This window comes from Lontra canadensis, unplaced genomic scaffold (assembly GCF_010015895.1).
Source record: "Lontra canadensis isolate GAN:19392208 unplaced genomic scaffold, GSC_riverotter_1.0 scaffold58, whole genome shotgun sequence".
Taxonomy (NCBI): domain Eukaryota; kingdom Metazoa; phylum Chordata; class Mammalia; order Carnivora; family Mustelidae; genus Lontra; species Lontra canadensis.
In genome coordinates this window covers 6,476,031-6,500,209 of record NW_022631052.1, presented here as the reverse complement: position 1 = coordinate 6,500,209, position 24,179 = coordinate 6,476,031, and the positions used below count along the sequence as shown (strand labels likewise).

The following is a 24,179-nucleotide window of genomic DNA, read 5'->3' as shown; positions in this document are numbered from 1 at the left end:
CTAGAAGAAGTGACATGTAAACTGAGACCAGGCGGCAGGGGAGCAAGATGGAGAAGAGATAGAGGAGTTCCAGGTAGGGGAACAGCAGGTGCAAAGTCCAAATAAGAGAGGAAGTGTGGAAATTTAGAGGAAGTGAATAGATCTCAGTCTGACTTAAAAGATTAGCAGGAGCCCTGAGATCCCCTTTAGCATTCTAAAGGGGGTGGGGGAGCCACAGTATCCCTTCTGCACCCCCTTTAGTCTGCTAGGGGTAAATTTCATCCAGTAGGGCCTTTATGCCAGCAGGGCGTATGTAAACTGTTTTGTGGTGAAGCAGCCTCTCCTTCCCCATCCTTTCCTCCCGGATTCATTAAAACCTCATTCACTGAGCTGGAAAGTGACTTCCTGCTGACACCTGCCTCTATTGGCATCCTGGGGAGAAGGGGGGTGGAGAAGAAGAAAGGAAAGAAAAAGGATTAATTTTCTACACACCACTGCTATTTAATGCTTCAGAGCCTTTGTGCCCCGACAGCCCTTCCATCATCCCACTCTTTTTGGGAATTATAATTTTTTAATAGAGACATCTGGTGGATATTTATTCTGTGACTTTTGTGTGTGTGAAATGAAGAATGGAGGTGGAAGGCCAAAGGGAGGAGGGAGTTTGGTCTTTGCAGGATTTTAGGGAGTGACAGGTGTCACTCAGGGGCTGCCACCAAGAGTTAGGACAACTTTCCTTCCTTGCTTTGGGGGCGTGGCTATTGACTGTGGGGCGAGAGCTCCTTCGGACCTTCTCCAGACTCACCTGGGCAGGTGCATTCAAGTGGCCAATGAGGCATGCCAGGATGCCAGTTTCTTGAGTTTCTGTGTCACACGTGCTACTCAGCAAGTCCCTGGTCTCCTTGGAGCATCAGTCAGCTGGAAAATGAGCTGGTCAGCTGCAGTGATCTTCAAACTTTGTTAGCAGTGAAACTCTTTCTTTGAATAAACTTAATTCAGAAGCTAAATATATAAGACAGATGAGAGGAGAGCCTTTAGTGGCTGAAAGCACTCAACATAGGATAGTGACATTCATGCAACTAGTCATTTCAAATAATACCAAACCATAAAATAAATATAGTGGCTCTAACAGGCTTTGCTTTAGTGTGCAGTCGCCATAGCGGAGAGTGTATCAGTTAGCTTTTGCTGTGTGACAAGCCATCTTAAAACTGAGAAGCATAGAACCATAGTTATTTATTCCCAGGGTTCTGGGCATGGCTGGTGGCCCTGCTGGTCTTGCCTCGGCCTGCTTATGCATCAGAGGGTTGGCTGATCTAGGACAGCCCTGGCTGCAATGGCTCAGCGCTGTTCCACATGCTTCTCATCCTCCAGCACTCTGTCCTGGGCTTGCCTTGCTCACGGCAGAGGTGTAAGGGAGGAAGCAGAAACGCAGGAGACTTGCGCAGGCTCAGATTCAGCAGAGGAGCACAACATCACTCCCCTGCATTTTATTGGCTGCAGCAAGTTGTAAATCTGGGAAGGATTCACTGGCAGGGAAATAGACTAACTGTTTGGTGAGAGTGAGTTGAAATTCACATGGCAAAGAGCATGGATATTTGGGAGGGTGAAGTATTGAGGTCATCAATGCAATAAACCATATTTCATGCTTTATTAAACATCAGGTTCTTTAAAATTTTTTCTTTTTCTCCTTCTCCTCTTCCTTCCCTTCCTCCTCCTCACCCTCCTCCTCCCCCTCGTCCTTCTTCTTCTTCTCCTTCTCCTCCTCCTCCTCCTCCTCCTCCCTCCCCCCCTCCTCCTCCTTCTCCTTCTTCTTCTTCTTCATTGGGATTCTGCTTTGAGAACCCAGCTGAGTAAGGATGGAGGGCCAGGTTAACTGCCTACTCTGTCGCTCTCTCCCCCACTCCTCTGCAACCCTTGAGATCTCTCCAGGGAACTGCTGAGGACAGTTTGGGAGGACCAGGAAGCAGCAATCATTCATTTCTCCAGGAAGCATTGTCTTAAGTATGTGGATCAGAGTGGAGACGGGCTGGGCTCTTCTCTTCCCTGTCTTAGCCAGTGAGCCAGGTCTCCCCTCATATGGCCTTTAAGGGTCCAGAGTAACCTCTCAGGGTCCCTACAGGAAACAGAAATTATATCATTCCCATTTTAATCGATCCAGAAACTGATATTCAGAGCAGTGCAGAGCCCTCATGTATAGCCTGCTTATACGCAGCTGACCCAGGATTACGACCTTGAACTCTACCCGGTCAGCAAGGGTTCATGTTGGCTGGCAATGGCCCTCTGGATATTTTCTGGCTTGGATAGGAGGCTGTGAGTAACTTGTTCAAAGAAGCAGCACTTGGGTCTCTAGCTTTGGTCTTGGATAAGTTCCCAACACTGGACTCTGGTCTTTAGGATGTGGAGCTACAATCCCCTGCCCAGAGGCCCTTGGCAAGGGAGTCACTGTCCTGTCATGGGAGCATTCTTGAGGGTCCCATGTTCACAGTGCTCCCCAGCATATCATGGGGAGACCCAGACAGACCCAGTCTCTCCCTTGAGAGCAAAGGCTTTGGTTTGAAACACCATCTCGTTTCCCTCTTTTGCTTTTGGAATTAAAACATGAAAATCCACAGGAGGCTTGTGAGTCCCCCACGGAGACCAGTTGGTGACATTTTCAAACACTGAATGAGCTGTTTGTCAACTGCATGTTTTGGAGCCGAGAATGGGAGAAGGGTTTGGAGAGATGCTGGCAGCCTCCAGCAGACCTTCTGCTTGACTGCAGATGGAGGCAGAAGTCTCAGGTGGGCCCTGTCAGGGACCCCCATCCTTGCTTATGTTTCTGGAGACATGTATGTCCAGCAGCACCCATTTCCTGTGCACATGGACCCCAGTAAGCTGTGTGTTGGGGTGAGAGGAATCGGTCTCACATCAAGCCCTTGGCTGACCCTGTCTTTGACCAGACCATGAGCTGCAGGAACATGTCCTCGCAGGGGTTTTCACTGGGTGCACAACCCAGCATCTCACCTATGCTCTGTTTTGGTCACTGAGATGCTTTGTAAAGGCAGGACGTAAGCAGAAAGAGATCAGAAGAGGAGGAAGGAAAAAAAATGGGGACAAAGGAGGGAAGAATAGGGACAATTGAGACATCCATTTCCGTGGGAGGCCAGAGGGATATGGGGAGGTGGCCGAATCAGGCTGTGACTAAGGCTCTTTGGGAAGGATGACTGGTCTTTCTTATGCGGCAGTCCAGTGTGTCCTTTAAAAATACTGGGAAGAAGCAGCAGATGAAGGGATGTTAGCACATCGTAAGGAGATCTTTTTAACACAACATCAGAGACTCCTTATAAGAGAGTGAGGTCTCTGTTGTGGGGAGCATTCAAGTAAGGCAGACAGCCAATGGTCTCTACCTCTGGTATTCATGACTTTGTGTAATCCCTCACCTTGAGTCTGAGGACCTGGGACCTGTTTCTAATCTACAGAATACAGCAAAGGGACCCAATGTCCCTCTCATGATTATGTTATATTATATAAGACTCTCAGCTGATAGAAGCTAGATTCACTGGGCATATTTGAAGCCAGCAGCCCACGGGACGAAGCTGAAGAATCCCACCAGGTTAGGAATTGCAGATTGCCTCCAGGACCCAGGGGTGGCCTCTTGACTACAGCTAACAAAAAGCCAGGACCTCAGTGTAGGCAGCTGCAAGGAAGCTGCCAACAACCCAAATTTGCCTGGAAGCAGATTCTTCCCCAGCCAAGCCTCCAGATGAGAACACAGCCCAGTCAACACCACCCTGCAGCCTCATGAGACTCCAAGCAGAGGACCCAGCTGAGCCATGCCTGGACAGACACGGAAACCATGAGATAGTACATGTGTGTTGTTTTAAGCCCCTGAGTTTCTAACAACTCATGATGCAGCAATGGAAATTGTATACTGACACTGTAGATGGGTCTTTATACCCCTCTGTCTCTGTCCTCCAGCCGGGTTTTTCCAGTTATTTAATGCTGCACACCAGATCACCTCCAACTTAGTGGCTCAAGACAACAGAAACCACTTGTCACATCTCACAGTTTCTGTTGGTGGGCCTTTGAGGGTGGCCTCAGGGTGCTTCTGGCACAGGGCTCTTTGTGCAGCTGTAGTCACATGCCCGCTGGGCTGCAGGCATTCCAGGGCTCACCAGGGGCTGGAGGAGCATCATGTAGCAGTCAAGTTGGCACTGGCTGTGACTGGGGTCCTCCATCCCTTGCATGTGGGCTTCTCCACCGGGATGTTTACACGTCCTCGTGACATGGCACCTGGCTTCTCTCTGGGCAAATGACCCAAGACAGCAAGGCAGAGTCTCTTATGACCCAGCCTTGGAAGTCACACACTGCCACGTCCACTGTATTTCACTGGCCACACAGGACCAGCCGGGAGTCAGTGTAAATACCTGGAGGCAGTGGTCCTAGGGGACCATCTTGCAGGCGGACTATCACATGGCTCTTCACCTCCACCGGCATTCCTCCTGCCTTCTCAACTCCAGGCCTTTGCAAAGACCATTTATTCCCTCTGCCAGGTCTGGTCTCTTCCTCTGCCATGCCCTCGTGGATTTCAGCTGAGATCTGGGGTCTCTGCAGGAGCCCTAGCTCTGCTGCGGGGCCCGAAGCTTATATCCGTGAAGGGGCCCTCTTTAAGATAACAAAGACAAAAATACCTTGCTTTTGCAAATTTTTCAACCACTCAGCCATCGCTAATGCCCTTCTTGGGGTCTGAGAAGCTGGCTGTGCAACCAAATGGTCTCAAATATAAGCTTTGTCAACATCACAGTAGACCCATCGCGAGGTCCTCATGTGGCTGTCACTTCCTAGGGAGCTGTCCTTGGTCCCCTAGACAGACCAGGTTCCACTGCTTGGGTCTCCCAGTGGGTCACACTTTTCATTAGACATTTAACACCTCTTTGGGCCACAAGGGACCATGTCTTATTCAAAATCCTTCTGGGCTTTCAGACACAATTCTAAATACAACTGGTCCAGGGCCAGACAAGGCCCCTGCCCTCCTGGAAGCAACATTGTTGGGGGGTAGAGGGATGTATTAAACAGGTAAACAACAAAAATTTTTCCAAAAGTAATTTCAGTTAATGATGGGTGCCATGAGGAAAGTAAATCTGGATGGTGGGAGATCGAGGAAGGCCTCTCTGAGAAGCTGCTGTTTGAGCTGAGGCCTCAATAATGAGAAGGAGCCGGGCCTGGAAAGGTCCATGGAAATAAGTTTTCCCAGCAGGGGGAACAGCAAGTGCAAAGGCCCTGAGGCAAGAACAAGGGTTCAGTGTTCAGAAGTGAGCAGAGAGGCCAGTGCAGCTGACTGTAGGGATAAGGGAAAGCAAGAGGCCATAAGGATGGAGAGGCAGGTTAAGGACAGAACGGGTAGGATTTTGAAGATGGGCAAAATCTTTTAGAGCATTAAGGTAGAATTCTCACAGTAACATAACATTTAACTGTTTAAAAGTACACAATCCAGTGACATTTATCATATGCACGATGTCGTGCTCCCACTATAGCCATGAAGTTCTGGGTGTTGTTCTAAATCAGTGAGAAGCCCTGGGAGGGTTTGGGCGGCGTGGTCCCAGCAATTTCGCAATTGCTCATCCCCAGAGGCCCTTGCTGCAACACAAGGTGTATTTCCATGAGGAATTTCCACAGGCCACACCTTCCTTCCCTTTCTCAGAGTAAGGTCTGCCCCTAGACATCTGTCTCTCTTCGCTTTTGGGCTCTTCCTTCTCCGCTCTCCAGAACAAATCAGCTGAGGGTGGGAGAATGGAAGAGAAGCCAAGGGGAGGGAGGAAGATGGGGCTTTTAATTTCCAACTTTGAGTGTCAAAAGGCAATTTCATGCCTGCTGATGTGATTAGAGCAGTGGAAATAATAGAGGCTGACAGCTAATGGGGTGCTGGCTTCAGAGGATTCCTGCGTAGTGTTTTTTTTTCCCTTGCAGGGACAAGCATTTCTAGTGGTGTTTAACCTTGCGCTCCACTCAGGGGGTGTGCCTCAGTGCCACGGGGCAGGGACCATCTTATTAGCAGAGATGATTATAATTTGCCATAGACCACAGCATCAGCCCTCCACCCCGCAGACTTTGATCCACTGTGCCCCCACTGGGGCTGTGTGGGGAGGACTTTGGTTTCCCTCCGTACTGTGGAGGTTAAGTGAGCAGCCTGCCCAGCTCAGAATTCCACTCTGCAACTTTCCAGCCATGTGACTGTGGGCAAGTGGTCTCTTTTCTCCATATTCGAGTCTCCTCACCAGTAAGCAGACAGGAACAACCCCTGCCCTGTAGAGATCATGGGAAGATGACATGAGGTCATGTGGGCACCCAATGGATGCTATGTCAGTGTTGGCTTTAAAAAATTTTTTAAAAGGGCCAAGAAAAGTATATTTTGGAACGCAAAATGCTGTGGGAGATTTTGAGGCTGGAAATCTGGATGTTGATGTGAAATGAAGAGCTTTTTGTAAATCCAGTTTGCAATTAGATCCAATTTATAGAAGAAATAAATTGTAGCCCAAACAGAACATCTGTGCCAGGCAGAGCTGGCTCAACCTGGGACCCCGGGCCTCTGACCACCCTCCCAGAATTGTTTCCGCTCCAGCTGTAGAGTCTCCTATTCTGGATTCTTCTCCTGAGAACACCCTTATTCTCTCGGTTCTTATGAGCATCCTGCAGACACTGCTCACAGAGTATCTACCACGTGCTAAGTGCTTAGTAGAAATAAACTCCTAAGAACCCTGTGAGGGAGGAAAGTGTGTCCCATTGTACAGATGAGCAAACTGAGGCTCATTTCCCAGCCAGCAAGCTTCCCGGTGGGGATTTGAATTGAGGTTTTCCAGACCCCAGGAAGCAGAGCCTAACCACCACTGCCTGCTTCCTGCTGGGCACTCTGCAGTCTCACGCCTCCCTGTATTACCTTTCAGGCTCCAGGCAGGCTGGTCCGTCCATCCCAGCGGTCAGCCCGACAGACAGAGGAAGCAGGAAGAGCTGACAGATGAGGAGAAGGAAATCATCAACAGAGTCATTGCTCGAGCTGAGAAAATGGAAGAGATGGAGCAGGAGCGAATTGGGTGAGGCCCGACATGTCCCATCCACGTGGAGAGCCCCGGAGGCCTGAGGGCCAGCAGACTGTGCTGCTGAGGGGTGTGCTGGGGTGGGGCGGACTGCCCCGGGTTGTTGCCCCCCACCACCACTGCCCCCTCCCCTGCGTCCGGCAGGACTGGAATCCTTGTGGCACGAGGTGGGAGAGCTCAGGAAGGAGGAGACAAGATGAGTTGGGGACTGGCTAGGGAGGGGGCTTCGTGGCTGGGGGTGCCTTACAGAAGGGGAGCTCTGAAAGGGTGGTGGGAGCTTGTCTTTGGAGCCTGGGGGTCTGTGGTTGTGAGCACAGGGCGTCTGGGCCAATCTCAGCTACATAGAAATATGTTCTAGAAGCATGGTAGGCCAGAATGTACAGCCAAGGGAGAGGTAAGGAGGGGAGTGTCTGTCTAGGGATGGTATGTCAAACAGCACAAGTGCAATGAATTTATATAAGAGAACAACAGAAACAGATCCTGAAATGGGGAGACAGCATGAGAGGGAGGCGGCAGAGGTTAACCTGGTGGGTCTGGACTCCAAGAATGGCGGTGGCGGGGGGGGTCATCCCAGCTCCCTGCTTATCCGCTCTGGTTCCCCAGCACGATGCCTCACCTCTCTGAGCCCCTGTTCATGTGCTGGTCCAGTGGGGGACACGACAGTCTATCTCACAGGACTGTTGTAAACAGTAGGTGCGATGATGCACGTACAACGTCCCAGACCCCAGGGACACTTCATTTTCATAAATGGAAAGAAGAAGGGAAAAAGTAGAGTTTGGAGGACAGAGCTTTTCAAAATGCGTATGAGAGAGAAGCAAGGGATATAAGGAGGCCATGTGACATGTGTATCAGAGAGTGACAACATCATTGAAGAAGGCCAAGGTTAGGGAGGGAGCAGTATGTGGGTGCTCTTACAAAGGGAGGAATGGGGGAAATAGGGGTGACCATGGGGGTGGGGAGAGGGGATAAAAGGAAGATATATGTATATGGGGGGCTCTTGGCATAGTGGTCAGGATGCCAGGCCCCAGGAGGGTCCTCCCAGACCAGGATCTCAAATGGACCCCCTCCTCCGCAGCCCCCTCCACAGGCCCCTTCTGTCTGGGGCAGCCTTTGCCAGTGGCTTACAACTGGTGTGGGCACTGAGGTGCCCGTTTAGCTCTCCACACACACTCTCAGCTGGGGTGAACGAGGATCTTGGACAGAAAGTGGAAGTTGGTGTCTTTGGTCTGAGCCTCTGCAGATCATTTTACCCAGGGTGGGATGGGGACTGTTGCTGACAGATGACAGACACCTGCTACAGCCGGTGTCAGCATCACCCTCCACCCTCCGTCTGCTTACGCCGGAGGCTGCTGAAGGGATAGGTCTGCAAGGGCGTGCTTGTGGGCTTGCATTCTTATTTTGCTTTTTAAAAGATATGCCAAGAGTGGGGAGTTCTGCAGGCAGGAGGTCTGTGAGTGTGAGTGTGTGTGTGTGTGTGTGTGTGTGTGTTCACTTCACCCAACAATGGACCTCAGCCTTTTGAAGTGAGGGATACGGGTAATAAGAATAAAAGCTTAAAAGCAAAACTCCTCTTAGCCCTTTTCTGCCATAGCAATTACCACCAGATAACATCGTTCCTATTTTGCATAATTAGTTTGACTATTGTATATCTCCCTGTCAGATTGTAAGATTACTGAGGGTAGAGGGGTTTTTTTGTTTTTTGTTTTTTGTTTTTTTGCCTGTTTGGTTCACTAGTGAATTCTCAGAGTCTACAACATAGTAGGGGTGCTGAAAAATAATTTGTTCAATGAGTGAGTGAACAAGGCAGACCGTGCTGCCCCCAATTACTTTAGACATAATATGCCCTGTGGCCAAGAGGGTGCCAGTTCCCAGGGAAGGCGCTCTGATTGGCTGGTTTATGTCAGGGGCTGTCTCTCATCCAATCAACTGTGGCTGGGGGTACAGCCCTGTTGTACAAACAGGGCATGTGTGCTTCCTCTGGGGGAAAGTTATGGTGGTCCCTCTGGGCAGAGCTTGAGCCTTCTAGAACAGGATAGATGGGTTCCCTACCTTGTCCTCTGTGTCTTATCATATCACCCCAACTAGCTTGAGGGTGTGGCAGAATATTCTAGCACAGTGGTTAATTCCTGGGGCCCCTGAGTCAGAGATACCTAGGTTCAAATTCCAGCTCTCCCCACATCCCCTCTATGTGACCTTAGGTAAGCCACTTTAACCTCTCCATACCTCAGTTTCCTCATCTGTAAAATGGGGACAACGTTAGCACCTAACTCTTAGTGAGTGTTTAGTTAGGGTGCGAAGGGTTATCATAGTGTCTGGCATAACCCCATGCTCCATAAAGGGTGGCGGTCCTTTAAAGATGAATTTGTTCAGGAAGCTCAGTTTTTGACCCTGACCAAGGCCTCCGTTCTAGAATTATGCCCTGAGACTCCTGTTTGGCAAGCCCTGGAATTCCAGCAGCCCTGGCCTCCCTAAAGGGAATTTGAGAGGCTTCCAGGGAGGCCGAGGCCAAGCCCTTTGATGACAGAGTGTTCTTTTGCTGAGATGGTATGCTTTCTGCCAGAGTGGGGGAGGACAGTGCTGCGGGATTCTGGCTGTGGCTCTTCTCCTGCACTGTTCCAGCAGCTGGTGCCTGCTGGTAGCATTGCCAGAGGCAAGCCCAGTGTGGTTTGTGTCTTACGATCTCAAACCTGCCCTCATTCCTGTTCCCTCCATGCTTCCCTGGGAAGAGATCAGAGCGGAGTCAGATAAAAGCAAGATGACACATCAGACACAGAACAAGGCTCAGAACGGCGTGCCATCGGGGCTCCCACTTCCGAACCTGGGGCTCTCAGTCAGTGACCCTTTGGGACCTCAGTCCCGCTCCCCTCCATCTAATAAGGCAAGTCAGGCTGATTCTCAGGATCCTGAGAATAGCTGGGTGTGTCTGATGGAGGACCCTGCACCATGCATTGGCTGGCCCTCTCAGAGCTAATGAGCTCCTTCTAACTGTTAAAATTGCAGATGTATCTGAGAATCTTTTCGGGTTCACACCAGCTCTGTGATATGGAAGCTTCTTTCCTATTAACTGAGGGAAAGCCAACAGGTAAATGATCATCATCATACTAGGTACCATTTACTGAGCATTTATTATGTGCCAAACACTGAATCTAAAACTTCCTATGGATTAACTCTTTAACTGCTCCTCTCAACCTTGTTGAGTAGGTGCTACTATTGTCCTCCTTTTGCAGGTGAGGAAACAGGGTCAGAGAGGTGACTGGCCCAAGGTCACTTGCCCAAGGTCACATAGAGCCAAGGTATACAGTCCTGTCTGGCTGACCTCCAGCATTTTGCTTTTAATTCTTAGGTGTCTTTCCTAAAATCCTGGCCCCAAGTTCTTAGACTCTGAGGAACATGGAAATTTTATAAGCTCAGGTGTGGAGGGGTACACTGTGTGACTAGAAGCTTGAGCCCTTTGGGGGCTGGCCTAGTGGTTTCTTCGAGTTCTCGTTCACTGGTTTGAACCTCTAGATCTGCCGGTACTGCATGTTCCCGTGGCTCTCAGAGATCTGGGGAAGAATTGCCGTCAGGCCTCCCAGGAGGCCCTCCCTCCCTCCCTGGGGCGCTTTGGCTAGAGCTGGTCACCCCAGGCAACCGCAGGCAAGCATCAGGCAAGAGCTATGTCTCTCCCAGAAGCCTCTTTGCTTCTGACCTGCGGGGATAGGGGGGTGTGGGGGGGGTGGGAAGCAGGGGCGGGGTGTCCAAACCTTGCTTCACTGCTCAGCCTACAACCCAGCTCTGCTCTCTTCAGCATCCCTGCAGAGAGAGATGATGGCCAGCAGGGAAACTCATTAAACAGCCTCCTTTTGCCCCCACATTCCTTACTGAGGTGCTGAGTGGGATAGCAGAGTTTATTTTTCACACCTCGAATGCTCTTTGCAGGAAAAGAAATGAATTCCAGGGAGATTGCTTGAGTCATCTCTTGTTCTATAACTGTTCTATAACAGTCACCTGGAACTTAGGGACTCAAAGCAATAGCAATTGTGCTGTCTCATGATCCTGTGGGTTGAGCACTCGGACAGGGCTCTGCTGGGTGGGTTTTCTGCTCCGTGCGGCGTGGGCTGGGGTCACTCAGCTGCATTCAGCTGGTGGCCGGGCTGCATTGGGAGGGCCATAAAAGCTCAGCTCCTATGTCTGTGCTTTGGTGCTCTCTTTGTGGCCCAGCCTTTCCGTGGGATCTCTGCCCTTTCTGTAATCTGGCCTGAGCTTTACATGGCAGCGGGATCCCAAGAGAGCAAAGATGGAAGTTGCTAGGATTCTTAGCAGCTGGGTCTGGAACCGGTGGGGCTTCACCCCTCCACGTTCTCTTTGAGAGGGGAAATAGGTCCCTCCTCCTTCTGGAAGAATGCTTAGGTCCCCAGGGAAGGATAGCGTTAATGGTGGCCATCTTTGGAGACTCTACCACCTTATGCAAAAAGGTGAGTTTAATATAAGGATTGGGAGCTATCTCAGGGGACCCAGGGGCAGGAACACAGCCTGGCCTCAGGAAAGTTTCTTTTCTCCCCGCTTGGTTTTTATAGCCTCACTCCCCATTCCTAGGAAAGGAAGTCCAATTAGGTCACCCATCTCTCATACCAGGGGTGCCAGGTCACACCGGCGTGGCTGCCAAGGGTGAGAAGGACGTTTGTGAGTTGGACAGACACCCATAGGGTGTCCACCGGACTTTTCAATGTATTGACTCTGCAGTTAAACATTTGCCTAGGAAAATCTGTTGGTGGTTTTGTTTTGTTTTTACCAACTGGCAGGCCCCTCTGCGTCCTTACATTTCTTTCTGTCCAGAGCCTCTCAAAGGCATTGGCTCACATATCCTGCCTGTGCCAAGGGACGGGTAGCTGGGTAGCTTCCATCTGAGGTCATTTTCCCTAAACAGATGGGCCCCAAAAAGTAATTAGGATTTGTCATTAACCTTGGTGTCCAGACGCTGTGATGGAGGAGGAAGGCAGAGAGACACGGAGAGACCTGTGGTTGACGGACTCTGTGGGATTCTGTCACTTCCCCATCTCAGTTCCATCATCTCCTATGTTTTTGGCACAGAATTTTTCCAAAATGTGGACAGAGGGAGAAGTGAGTAATAAGACGTGTAACCTTGGTACATTGATTTAGGTTGATACGCTGACAGTAAGCCAGATCATGCTCTCCTCTTTCAAAAGGAAGACCACCCACCACACTGTGGCCTTTTTTTTTTTTTTTTTTGACCTGGAGTCCTAAGTGTTCTGTAAATAGGATTCAGGGGTTCGTAAGCATTTGTGCATGTGTCTGTGTGTATTTTTTGAGAAGAAATATAATAGATTTCACCAGACTTGGCGGGGGCTCTGAACCCTCCCATGTTAAGAATCACTGAGGGATAGAACCTCAGTGTCCCCAGGCATTGGATCAATGGTTTCAAGTGTCCTCTCACATTAATACTTTATGCAGCCTGTTTTTACAAGATGAACATGGAAGTCTTCCTAATTCCTTAAGTAGCCCGGTGTCTGGCATAAAACGGAGAACAAATGAATATGTGTTGGAGGGGTAGTTTGTGCTGAATGAATCCTAAACCCTAAGCCTCTCACTGAGTCACTTTGACCTCATTGCTTTCTGGACCTTATCTGTAAAATGGGGAGTTGGACCATGGGTTCTCCGAGTCCTTCCAACCTGGGGTTTTTCAGCCATCATACTATGTGCATTTGAGGACAGATCATTCTTTGTGGTGTATACTGTTCTGGACATCGTAGGTGATTTTTTTTTAGCAGCGTTCCTGGCCTCCGCCCACTAGATGCCTCTAGTAACCCTCCACCCAGCTAGGACAACCCCAGGTGTCTCCATCCATTGCCGCACTCTCCCTGCTGAGAACTGCTGCTCTAGCCCTCTTGTCAGTGGTTCATTAAAGGAAGAAGAAACAGACTTGAGAATTTTCCTGGTACCATATTCCACATCTAGCGAAATAAAACAGTAGCTCACTCTTACAAAGCTCCACGTGCCAGCCCTGTGCTCGAAGCTTTATATAGAGTCCTTTATGTAATTTTTGTAACAATCCTATGCATGAGGCCACGTTATCATCATTCCCATTTTACAGATGAGGTAATTGAGGCACAGAGCGGTTAAGCAACTTGCCCAGGGTCACACAATTAAAAAGCAATAGAACTGGGATTATGACCTCAGGCAGGCTGGCTCTAGGGCTAGAGTCTTAACTCTGCTGTTCTGTAGAAAAGCAAGTATTTATTTGCCAAGCGCTGTGCTAGGGCCTTCCAAATATGTTACACGTCCTTTTACCTCCTTAACGTCCTCATTGAGAGACAGACTGTTGTCCTTGCCATATGGCTGAAAAAACCTGAAGCTCGGTGAGGTTCAGACACTTGCCCAGGGGCACGCAGCCTTTACAGGATGAAACCAGGCTTTTGAACTTGAATCTGTCTCTCTACTTTATCCTGTTGCCTTCTGGGGTGCAGGGAGGGAAGGCAAATTGACAAGTGAGTTAAGGGATTTAGGGACATCAAGAATTTACAGGGTGTCTTGGATCTTCACTGAGGCTAACCAGTTCTGTCTCACACATTTCTTCCTTCAGTGGGACAGTTCCTGTCTCTCCATGGCAGTGACCCTTGTCCTCTCCCTCCCACCCCCCGCTTGAGGCCAGGCTTGGGGAGGGATTAGAAGGAGCTCTACCCCTAAACACTACAGAGAAACAAAGACTTCATTCTTCTACAGGGGGCAACAACATCTGGGCAGCTAGACCTCACCTCCGGCGCCATCTCTGCCCCTCACACACCCTATGTGCCTCGGTTTCCCATCTGTAAAATGGGGATGAATTATGGAGCTGCTTTCACAGGTTGTAGGTGGCCTAAGGAAAACAACGCATGTGGGGCTTCTGGGTGGCGCAGTCGGTTGGGTTTCTGACTCTTGGTTTTGGCTTGAGTCGTGATTTTGGGGTCACGGGATCGAGCCCCGTGTCGGGCTCTGCACCTGGTGAGGAGTCTGTTTGGGACTTTCTCTCCCTCTACCCTTCCACTCCTTTAAATAAATAAAAAAATCTTCAAAGAAAGAAAGAAACAGTGCATACGGAGTACTTAGCACAGCACCTGGTAACCGTGACTATCGCTGGGTTTATAATGACCCAGCTCCTTGCCTGGCATTGACAGACTTACCTTAGCTCTGCTGAACCCTCCAGCAGTCTTTCTGTCTTGGCTCCCTTGTCTCCAGCTCTGGGCTGAGGTGACCCTCTCCCCAAAGAGCTGAGGCCTGAGCAGGAATCCCATTCCCCAATCCATCAAGGAGAGAAATGAGGATCTACAGCTCCCCAGGTGTCGACAGCAATAAACAACAGTGAGAATTAATGAGTCTGAAATGCTCACGTCCCGCATGCCAGCCGAACGGCTTCATGATAGAGCAGCTCAGTCATTTAAGGACAGGCTCCTGAGAGACCTTGGCCACGGAGACTCAGGCCAGCCCTCCTCAGAGCAGCCATGTCCCCGTTCACAGCAGAGGATCTGCTACTGACTTGAGAAAACGCCAAGTTTAATAAACTTAACGGTAATATCCTCCCCCGCTGGGCAATTAGGGTGAGGGGAAAAGCTGCACAATCTGGAATTGATGGTGTGTGTGAGAGAGAGAAAAAAACAGAGGGAGAGCCAGAGAGAGAGAGAGAGAGACAACATGACAGCCACTCTCCCAATTTGGGCAATTTTTACAAATCGCGTGTGATCACAGCCCACCGCTGCTCTAAAGGCGGCCGCTCCAGCCCCATCCCATCAGTGGCGCAGCCCCGGCCTTCTGCCATTTCCCTCCCAGATTGAGGACTTGCCGGCAAAGCCATCATGCCTCATGGGCAGGATGCCTCGTCTCCACAGCACGCCACATTAAGCCTACTTCCCCGCGTAATTGTAGCTCCACTAGCCTTCTCCCAACATTCATCGAGACGCTCTAGTGCAGAAGCAGCTGCCGGAATGTTTCTGAGGCCAGTCTGCGCTTGTTGAGGGAGCCCGGGCTTTAGGAACAGGCAGGGTCAGCCCGCGACGTGGTTTCTGTCCTTGTCTGCACAAGGCAGCCAAACGGGGCTAGGCTTTCTGGGAGCTGTGCACGAGAAGGCGCGTTCTGCATGCAGGTGTGATTGCTCACGGGTCTGTGAGCGTACATGGGTGTGCTCACAGATGCACGTGGACCTGTGCCTCTAGGGGTGTGCCCGTGGATGAATGTGTTCACCTGTGTGGATACGGATCATCCATGTCCGTTTCTAGTCATCACAGCTCCTTCTAAGGCTTTTTCAAAAGACAGATTTCCTGGGGGTACAGGGAGTTGTAAAAGCCACAGATTTCCTGAAGAAATAATTAGCAGCAACCATTACTGAGTAGTTATCATGTTCCAGACATTTTACAAAAACACGCTTACTTTATTTTGGCTACAACTGTAGGAGGTCAGAACTTTGTTTTCCCTGGTTTACAGATGAAAAAGAGAGGCTCAGAATGGTTAAGTAACTTTCTTGGGGGATCCCAGAGCGGGGAAATGGCAAAGCCAAATAGGGACCCAGGCAAGCTCACCCCGGAATTGGCACCCCAAGCCTTGCATCACTGCCTGTTTCTAAATTCTGGAAGTGTGTGCATGCCTCTGTGTGTGTATACCTGTGTGTAGGGACTCTGCATTTTCTTGGGGTTGAGCATGAGCGCCTGGAGAAGGTGTTCAGGATCCTGAGAGCCCAGAGTTTGGCTTGTCTGACATCCACAGCGAGGCATAGAGATATTTTGCCCAAACCTTGCTCTGGAGAGGAGGGCAGAAGTCTGATTCAGATGTGAGTCAGGTGGACATGGGACCTGGGTGGCAGATGGGGCAGGGATGTGGGTGTGGTAGGCAGAATAAAGGCCCTCTGCCCCATACCCCTAGATGTCCACACCTTAATCCCTGGAAACCTACAGATCTGTTACCTTCCATGGCAAAAGGGACTTTGCAGATGCGATTAAGTTCAGACTCTTAAGATGGGATGATTATCTGGTGGACCCAGTGTAATCACATGGGTCCCTATAAAAGGGAGGCAGGAGGGTCAGAGTCACAGCAAGATTGGAAAATGCTACACTTGCTGGCTTTGAAGATGGAGGAAGGGTCACGACCCAAGGACTACAGGCAGCTGCAGAAACTGGGAAAGGCAAAAGAATGGATTTGCTCCCGGAGCCTCGAGAAAGAATACAGCCCTCCCAGCACCTTGACTTGAGCCCCGTGAAATCCCTGTCAGACATCTGGTCTCCAGAACTGTGATGGTAATAAATACATGTTGTTTTAAGCCATTAAGGTTGCAGTGACTTGTTACATCAGCAATAGGAAACTAACACACGGGGCAGCTTCCTGGAGCCTGCTATTGGGCAACGGGATTTCACGGCCCTCCTCCTACTGTACTCTTAGCAGTACTGCGTTAGACCCACAGGGGATAATCCTGTGGTTTCCAGAGACCCAGTCCAGCTCCACATGTAGACAAAGTCTGGGGACTTACCTGCCTCTTTCTGCCTGGACCCACTGCGGCATGTGAAACTCTCACTGCCCTGAGCGTCTCAAGGGCTCCACTCTTAGGTCCACTTGTTGTTTCAAAATGGAGATCTTGAGTCTCCTCTACCTAAAGCCTCTTGATGCTATCGCATCAAGACCCAGCATGGAGCAGGCCCTGCCCACCCCTCCAGCCTCATCTTCCTCCGTCCAGCCCATGAGCCATGCTGAGTGTGTCACAGGGCCTTTGCACGTGCTGTTTCCTCTTCTTCCAAGTGCTTTTTCTCGCCCTCTTTACTGGGTCAGCTCCTCTTTATGCTCAGATCTCAACTCGATGGTCGCTTTCCTCCGAGGTCCCTTCATGATGGTTCCTCTCCCTCTCTTCTGCCTTCTCCTGACCACTGATACTTGTCCTTCAGAGAACTTACTATGAGTGTGATTATGATGATCTGTGTGATGAATTCAGTAAGGCCCAAGCCTTCTCTATAATGCCAGCTCCACTCAGGCAGGGACTCACCTGTTTTGCTCCCTCTTGGGTCCTCATTGTCTGCTTGGCACATGGCAAGCGCTCCATAAATATCTGAAAGAATGAGTAGCCCATCTGCTTCCATTTGGAGAGCAAGGTCAGACCAAGTTGGGAATCCACTTCCCGCCACCTCCAGGGCTGGTCCGCTGGGACCCAGAAGAGGAGACGTAGCCTTCTGGTGCTTCTGGAAGTGTCCTGGGAAATGCGAGAAGTCACAGAGTAAGCAGCAGCTCCACTTAAGCGCCCAGCCTGGTGACGGATGGGTTTCCTGGACGCAGGGCATGAGTGGTAGTCGTAAAGTTAATCGGGCATGTAAAGACATAACTAGAGAGTGACAGGCACGTACGGTGTCCAGCTAATTGGGCTCTTAATGTGGAGGCATTAGACAGGCAAACAGAACAGACCGCCGACGCAGAGAGGGCCTTCTCTTTGACATGGAGGGACCTTCTGTTTCAAGACGCCATGGGAAGTCGTGGCATTTCAGCCTCAGGATCTGAGACTCCCTGACTGGTGCCCGTGGGAGGAAACTTGAGCTTCACCTCCTCTAACCCCCTCACAGTAAAGTCTGGGAAAAGGGCTCCCAGAGAACAGAGGCTTTTTAAGGTCATTGACTGGAGAGAGAGAAGGTAGGATTCAAACCACGTCTTTTAACCCTGCCTTCCTGGCTCTCTATCTTCAGAAATGCATTTTCTCTTCTAAAATAAAGGCAACACATGTTCGTGGTGGGAGGTTAAGGAAGGAAGCATATGGGGAGGCCAGCTAATCGGGTGCTGGAGGACGGAGGGAGACGGAGGCATTAAAGAAGCAAATTAAAAAAAAAAAAAAAGGAAATAAACGTTACTTATAATCCCACCACCCAGCGATTCTCACTGTGGGTATTTGGGTATGCATCCTTTCTGATTTCCTTTTTTTTTTTTTTTTTTGTCAAGTGTACATCATGAAATTCATTGCACGTGTTCCAAACCCCAGTTTGCACCCTGACTACAGTTCTACATCCTGGGTTTTGGGGTGGGGGTCTTTTTCCTCCTTTAACATAATAAGGAGGACATTCTCCCATGCGGTTTGCCCTCCTGCTCCCTTTCTTCCTTCAGTGCTTCTCCAGTGTGCCTAGGAATTCACCAGCATCAGAATCACAGAGGGAGCCGCTTTGAGACTCAGATTCCTAGACCCCGCCTCCATCCCACAGCATCACTGTCTGCATGCTGAGCTCTCTCCCCAGGTGATCCCCAGGCAAATCCAATTTAGAGAGCACCCCCCACCCCTTCACACCCCCATGCATGGCTCCCCGAAGAACTGCTCAGGGGGTTTCTGCAGACCCATAGCTGACAAGGTGGGAGGAGGGGCTCCATGCCTCCATATCCTTTTTGAACGCACAGAGGGTTGCCGGCATCCCTTGGGGTGCACACAGGGTGCTCCTGCCAAGACTGGTAAGAACACACATTCCTTCTGGGATAAAGAAGCCAAAATGTTTTATCACCAGGATAAAGACCCATCGGTGACCCGCGGTCTTCCATGATGTAATTTCGGTTTAGCTTCCTGCAAAGTTTCTGTGCTAAGTTTATGACCTTTGGCAGTGACAGCTGTCGGTGCTGAGGTCCTAGCACAGGGGGCTGCAGGGAGGGTATCCACACGAGTGGGCTGCAGGAAAGATCTTGGAGCAGAGAAGGAAGGTGGGATCGTCCCAGCCCTCGCGTGTTTCTGTCCTTATTGGTCTCTGCCGAATTCGTGAGTAACAAGGGTTCCTGAGCTGAGACCTCTGAATAATGATCTTAAATCTGTTGTTTTTCCATGCCATTTGCTGTACTGATAGGAACTAATGAGACTCTCCCCATATAAGACCTGTTCATGGGGCCTTTTGGCATTTAGGAGTGAACGGTGCAAGAAACAAGCATCTGGGTAGAGGCTTAAGAATGTGGGTTTAAACAGTGAGTGAGTCTGTGGCCTTGATTTTCCAAGGGAGGCAGGAAAGCCTCTGCGACTCCTGAGTAGAATGCACTGTGGTTTAGAATTGGGTCATTTGGTCTGGGCTGTCTTCCTGAGGCTTGACCTGAGGCAGGAAGCCAAAAGGGTTTCATGGAAAGCAGCGATGATTTCCTGACCCAGAGAACTAGATGCCCACCCTCGCTGAGCAGCCCCAGGCCAGTCTCTCACCCTCTCTGTGCTGGGGGCCCTGCCCTGCTAGAGTAAGAAGAACAAAATCTCACCATTTCCTGGCTAGGACAGTGGATAAAGGAAGAAATAGTAAAAGAGGAAAATGTGTACAAGGAAAGTGTCATCATGAATTCACCATGCCCTACCTCCCATCAGCTCGCCTCATTGTCTCATAACATTTGATAATTCTATGATATTGAAAGGCATCCTGAAGTTTATGTGCTCTGGACAGCTTTAGGCCGATTCTTTAAACTGTAGCTTTCCAAAGGAAATCTAATTCAACACTCTAAACACACAAAAGTGATAAATGCAGACATGCTGTGGATGAAGTAGCGTTTCTGGGCCCTCAGAATCACCCCGTCCCACCATTCCAGTGAGTGGCCCCTAAACTGCCTTTAAGGAACCCTGGGGTGCCGTAAAGCACAGTTTGACCACCGCCAATTCAGCCTGACACCTTCTGTTTTACAGATGAGGAATCAAGCCCAGAGAGGCAAAATCCAGGGCCAAACTTCTCAACCCTACATTGAGGGCTTTTCAGGAAAACAAAATGATGGGGCAGCTGTGGGGTGTCTCGTTCCAAGCTTGGGCAAGTGAGAGGCAGAGGGACGGAACTAGCCGGGGTAACTGGGTGTGTGTAACTTGGTGCTTACCAATGACTGAGGGTCTCCCTTGGTGTGGGGACTACAAGGGGGGTTGAGCAGAGTGTAGATCAGACTGTTGAAGAAGATGTCTGTGGCTCTGCCTGGAACAGAGTGGCTGGGTGGAATTACAGTTAAGAACAGGGACTCCAGACAGACTGTGTCTGGGTCTGGATCTCAGCTTTCTCCACCTCCCGCTGTGTGACTGGTGTAAATCACTTAACCTCTCAGTTTTCCCACTTGGAAAATAGGGACAAGAATAGTGCTCAGTGTAGTGTGCTGCTGGAGGGACTCATTAAGAAGATCCAGGGGAAGGGATTAGCTCTGCACCTGGCACATAGTAAGTGCTCAGTAAACACCAGCAACTGGTATTCTAGGAGGATGTTCTGCGACCACGGACTGGGGCTGGCGCCTGGTGACTGCCCTGCCTGTCATCCTATAGAAACAGTTTCTAAGGAGAGCACAGGGAAGGAGAGGGAGGGAAGAGGAGAAGGAGGAAGGAGAGGGTCGCTCTGGCTCTGCGCATCCAGCCTCCCGAAGCAGCTCTGTCCGATCTGGGTCACAGTGGAGGCTCTGGGGGCCTGCAGGCTGCTCTTGGCTCTTCCCGGGATGGAGCAGCTCTCTGATGAATGAAGCACAAAGGGAGAAGCTGCTATTTATAACACTGGGAGTCAGAGTGCTAGGAGGGGAGGGCAGGAGCGAGGAGGGCCTGTGGGGAGAGTCTGCAGCAGGTGGCTGCCAGGCAGGGCGGCCAGAGATCTTCTAGAGCCTGTGATTCCCAAATTGCCTCCCAGCAGTTCTCATGCCCATGGTGCCCACAGGTGGGACCCGGCCCATGGGGGAAGGGGGGACAGGGTCCAGCTGCATCCTGGGAAGGGGAGCAGGTGTGCTAGGGATGGGGAGAGAGAAGACCCATGATGACGGCAGCTGCAAGTAAACTTGGAGATGCCAATGAAGACATCCAAGTGAAGATGTCAGGGAGACAATTAGATAAACAGAGCTAGAGCTCAGAAGGCAGTTTCCCTGGAGGAGGTGACAGGAGACAGAAAGTCTAGATCAGGTGCTTAGCCCACAGTCAATAGATGAGATGGGCAATATGGGACATAGGTCTGCCACGGTCTGAACACATATCAGAATTTCATCTACGTGTGCCTTATTTTGGGGAAGGGTCCAGCAGTCACCATCAGATACTCAGGAACCCACGACTCAGAGAAGGGAGACCTCAGCTTGATACCGTGGGAGATGCCAGTGGTCCCTGGTCCTCTAGGGCCCTTCTGACTCTGCATCTGCTTCCAGGCGCCTGGTGGACCGTCTGGAGAACATGAGGAAGAATGTGGCCGGGGATGGGGTGAACCGCTGCATCCTGTGTGGAGAACAGTTGGGAATGCTGGGCTCCGCCTGTGTGGTGTGTGAGGACTGTAAGAAGGTACCGTCACCCTCCTCTCCCCTGCTTCCCCACTCATCTCATGCACGGGGCCAGCCCTGCACTCGAGCCAAGCCCTGGAGAGCCCTGGGTCCTGGGGATGGAACTTGGATCCTGAAGGGTGGTAGTTGCCAACATATGATTCCTTTGGAGGTGCTCCCATGCCTGACTATCTTCTAGGCAGCCCTGATTCTGGTTCCTGTCCTAGAAAATGCTCTGACTCTTCTGTCCCCTTGGACCTCAGCTCCATCCAGGGTGAACTAGGACTTGAGCTATGGTTAAGCCTCCAAGTGTCCTGGTTGTAGCTGAGCGAGTTATGTATCAGGCTCAAAAGCGTGCCGGGCAGGTGTCTACACCGTGTGTACATGGAAGGTTGGCCCAGCCTCCTTTTACCCTGGCTTAGAAAGCCCCTCTCTGGCCAAGTTAGAGCCATTGGGCTTCTTGAGCATTTGTCCTTGAAGGGGAGTCTTCTGTGCTCCCTCCACCCTGCACCTTCCCCTCAAGCTGTCGGCCCTTGACAGTTCCAGGACACGGATACACCTACCCTTGGTTCTGCCCGATTCCCAGGAGAGGGATTCGGGAGAGCACCTGAGCTGGGGACATCCATATTGTCACTTGGCATCTCCTGCTTGGGGTCCCCCTTAGCATTTAGAATGCAATACTGGGGAAAGTTTATCTAGGCTAAAACACTAACTGGCTGCAGTCAACGAGATAGCAAAAACTTTGTGACCTATTGGGTTTTCCTTTTTGACTGCCAGGCAACTCAGCCAAAATATAATATTCAAACCATCACACAGTCATAGCTTTTATAAGGATAACTTTCTTCTCCTCGGAGAGCTGAACCTGCAGCCATAGCCCAGGTTAGGTCCAATTCATGGGGAAAGAAAGAAGAACCAAATTAATAAACAAACAAATATATGGGCCTTTCAGCTGGGAAAATCAGGTCCATGATCTCCCCTGTGTGGACGCTGAAAACTTGGACCCCACAGGGACTCTTGGAGAACTCAAGAGAATTTACTCATCCAGTGCTGGAGAGTGACTCCAGTTCTTGTTGTTGGAAAGCAAAACTCAGACTGGAACTTGAATCCTAACTGGCCTTGGCCATGGGAAGGAGGTGTGAAAGAGAGAGTTCAAGCTTTTGACATCCATCAAGAGAGAATGGGGCTCAATTGCCACCCTTCCCAGTCCCTTCGCCCCGATCACTGGCAGCTCAGAGCCTGGCATGTCTGAGTGTGCCCCGGCCTATATTTTGTCCCCAGAATGTCTGCACCAAGTGCGGGGTGGAGACCTCCAATAACCGCCCGCATCCTGTGTGGTTATGCAAAATCTGCATGGAGCAGAGAGAGGTGAGTGCATTAGTCCCATCTGGCTTTGGGGACACGCTTCCGTGTTAGTCCAGCTCCCCCTTCCTCACTGTAACCAGGGGAACAGGGTGGCAGCCGTGGGCTGGGGAACCGGGTAAGGGATTGGTACAGAGGAGCCAGCTCAGTGGTGAACGCTGGCAGAAGAGTGATGTTTGAGTGAATTTCTTTTCTCCCCCTTCCGTTGACTTTTCTCTTCCTAGAAGTAGGGAGTGTACGCATTTAAGAGGTGGAAGGCTTGGAGTCTGCTTACTGTCCTTCCACCTTATAGCAGTTCCTCACCTTTCTGATATTCATCTTTCTTCATCAAGAAAATGGGCATACTTAGACCCTGCTACTGAGTGTTTGGGGGATAGTGTGTGAGTCAGATAGGAATTGTGACAGGCTCTGTACTGTGGGCAGGGAACAATGTATTTTTTAAAAAGATTTTATTTATTTATTTGACAGAGAGAAAGATCACAAGTAGGCAGAGAGGCAGGCAGAGAGAGACAGGGAAGCAGGCTCCCTGCTGAGCAGAGAGCCCGATGTGGGGCTCGATCCCAGGACCCTGAGATCATGACCTGAGTGGAAGGCAGAGGCTTTAACCCACTGAGCCCCCCAGGTGCCCCCTGCAGGGAGCAATGTTAAAAACTGGCGCTTGTGGAAGCAGGACTCTTAGTGCTTGGCTGCCATATCTTCACCCTGTCTTCCCCTAGGTGTGGAAGCGATCCGGAGCGTGGTTCTTCAAGGGCTTCCCCAAACAGGTCCTCCCACAGCCTATGCCCATAAAGAAGACCAAGCCCCAGCAACCCGTCAGTGAACCTGCTGCTCCTGAGCCGGTCACCCCTGAGCCCAAGCATGCGGCCCGGGCTCCGAGCCGAGGTAAGACAAAACAACTTCTCCTTTTAAGACCAAGGACACATCTTGGCTAACTGGTCTACCTGGAGGATGTCCTGACATCATGTCTTGTGTTTCCACCTACCTGGTGGACAGCCGGCCTTAGGGCTTGGGTTTAAGACACCTTTGTCCTCTGCGCAGCTCAGAGAAAGAACCCTTTTCGAGAAAGCAGCCCAGGAAACGAGTTGGAGCTTCCTTAAAAAGTTAAAGATAGGGCTATGCTACAATCCAGTAGTTGCACTACTGGGTATTAACCCAAAGAATACAAAAACACGAATTCAGAGGGGTACGCGCATCCCGATGTTTATAGCGACATTGATTACAGTAGCCAAGATAGGGAAGCAGCCTGTGTCCACCAATTGATGAATGAATAAAGAAGACCTGGTAGCCATAAATATAGAGATATACACAATGGAATATTACTCAGCCATAAAAAAAGAATGACATCATGCCGTTTACAACAACATGGATGGAGCTAGAGAGTATAATGCTAAGTCAGAGAAAGATGAACACCGTATGATTTCACTCACATGTGGAATTCAAGAAACCACAAGTGAGCAAAGGGAGGGAGAGAAACCAAGATATAGTCTCTTAACTGTAGAGAACACACTGATGGCTACCAGAGGGGAGCGGTGGGGGATGGGTGAAGGAAGTGATGGGGATGAAAGAGGGCACTTGTCA

The 24,179-nt window shown here is 50.4% G+C and overlaps 1 protein-coding gene across 1 annotated transcript in view; it reads left to right on the top strand.

Annotated features, from left to right (window-relative positions):
• Positions 1 to 24,179, top strand: part of RPH3A (rabphilin 3A) — a 98,093-nt gene that overhangs the window by 38,628 nt on the left and 35,286 nt on the right. Inside the window, exons 5-8 of the mRNA XM_032876238.1 lie at positions 6,897 to 7,043; positions 21,135 to 21,264; positions 22,521 to 22,607; positions 23,318 to 23,483. Coding sequence (XP_032732129.1) covers positions 6,897 to 7,043; positions 21,135 to 21,264; positions 22,521 to 22,607; positions 23,318 to 23,483 — 530 coding nt within the window. The remainder of the gene's footprint in view (positions 1 to 6,896; positions 7,044 to 21,134; positions 21,265 to 22,520; positions 22,608 to 23,317; positions 23,484 to 24,179) is intronic.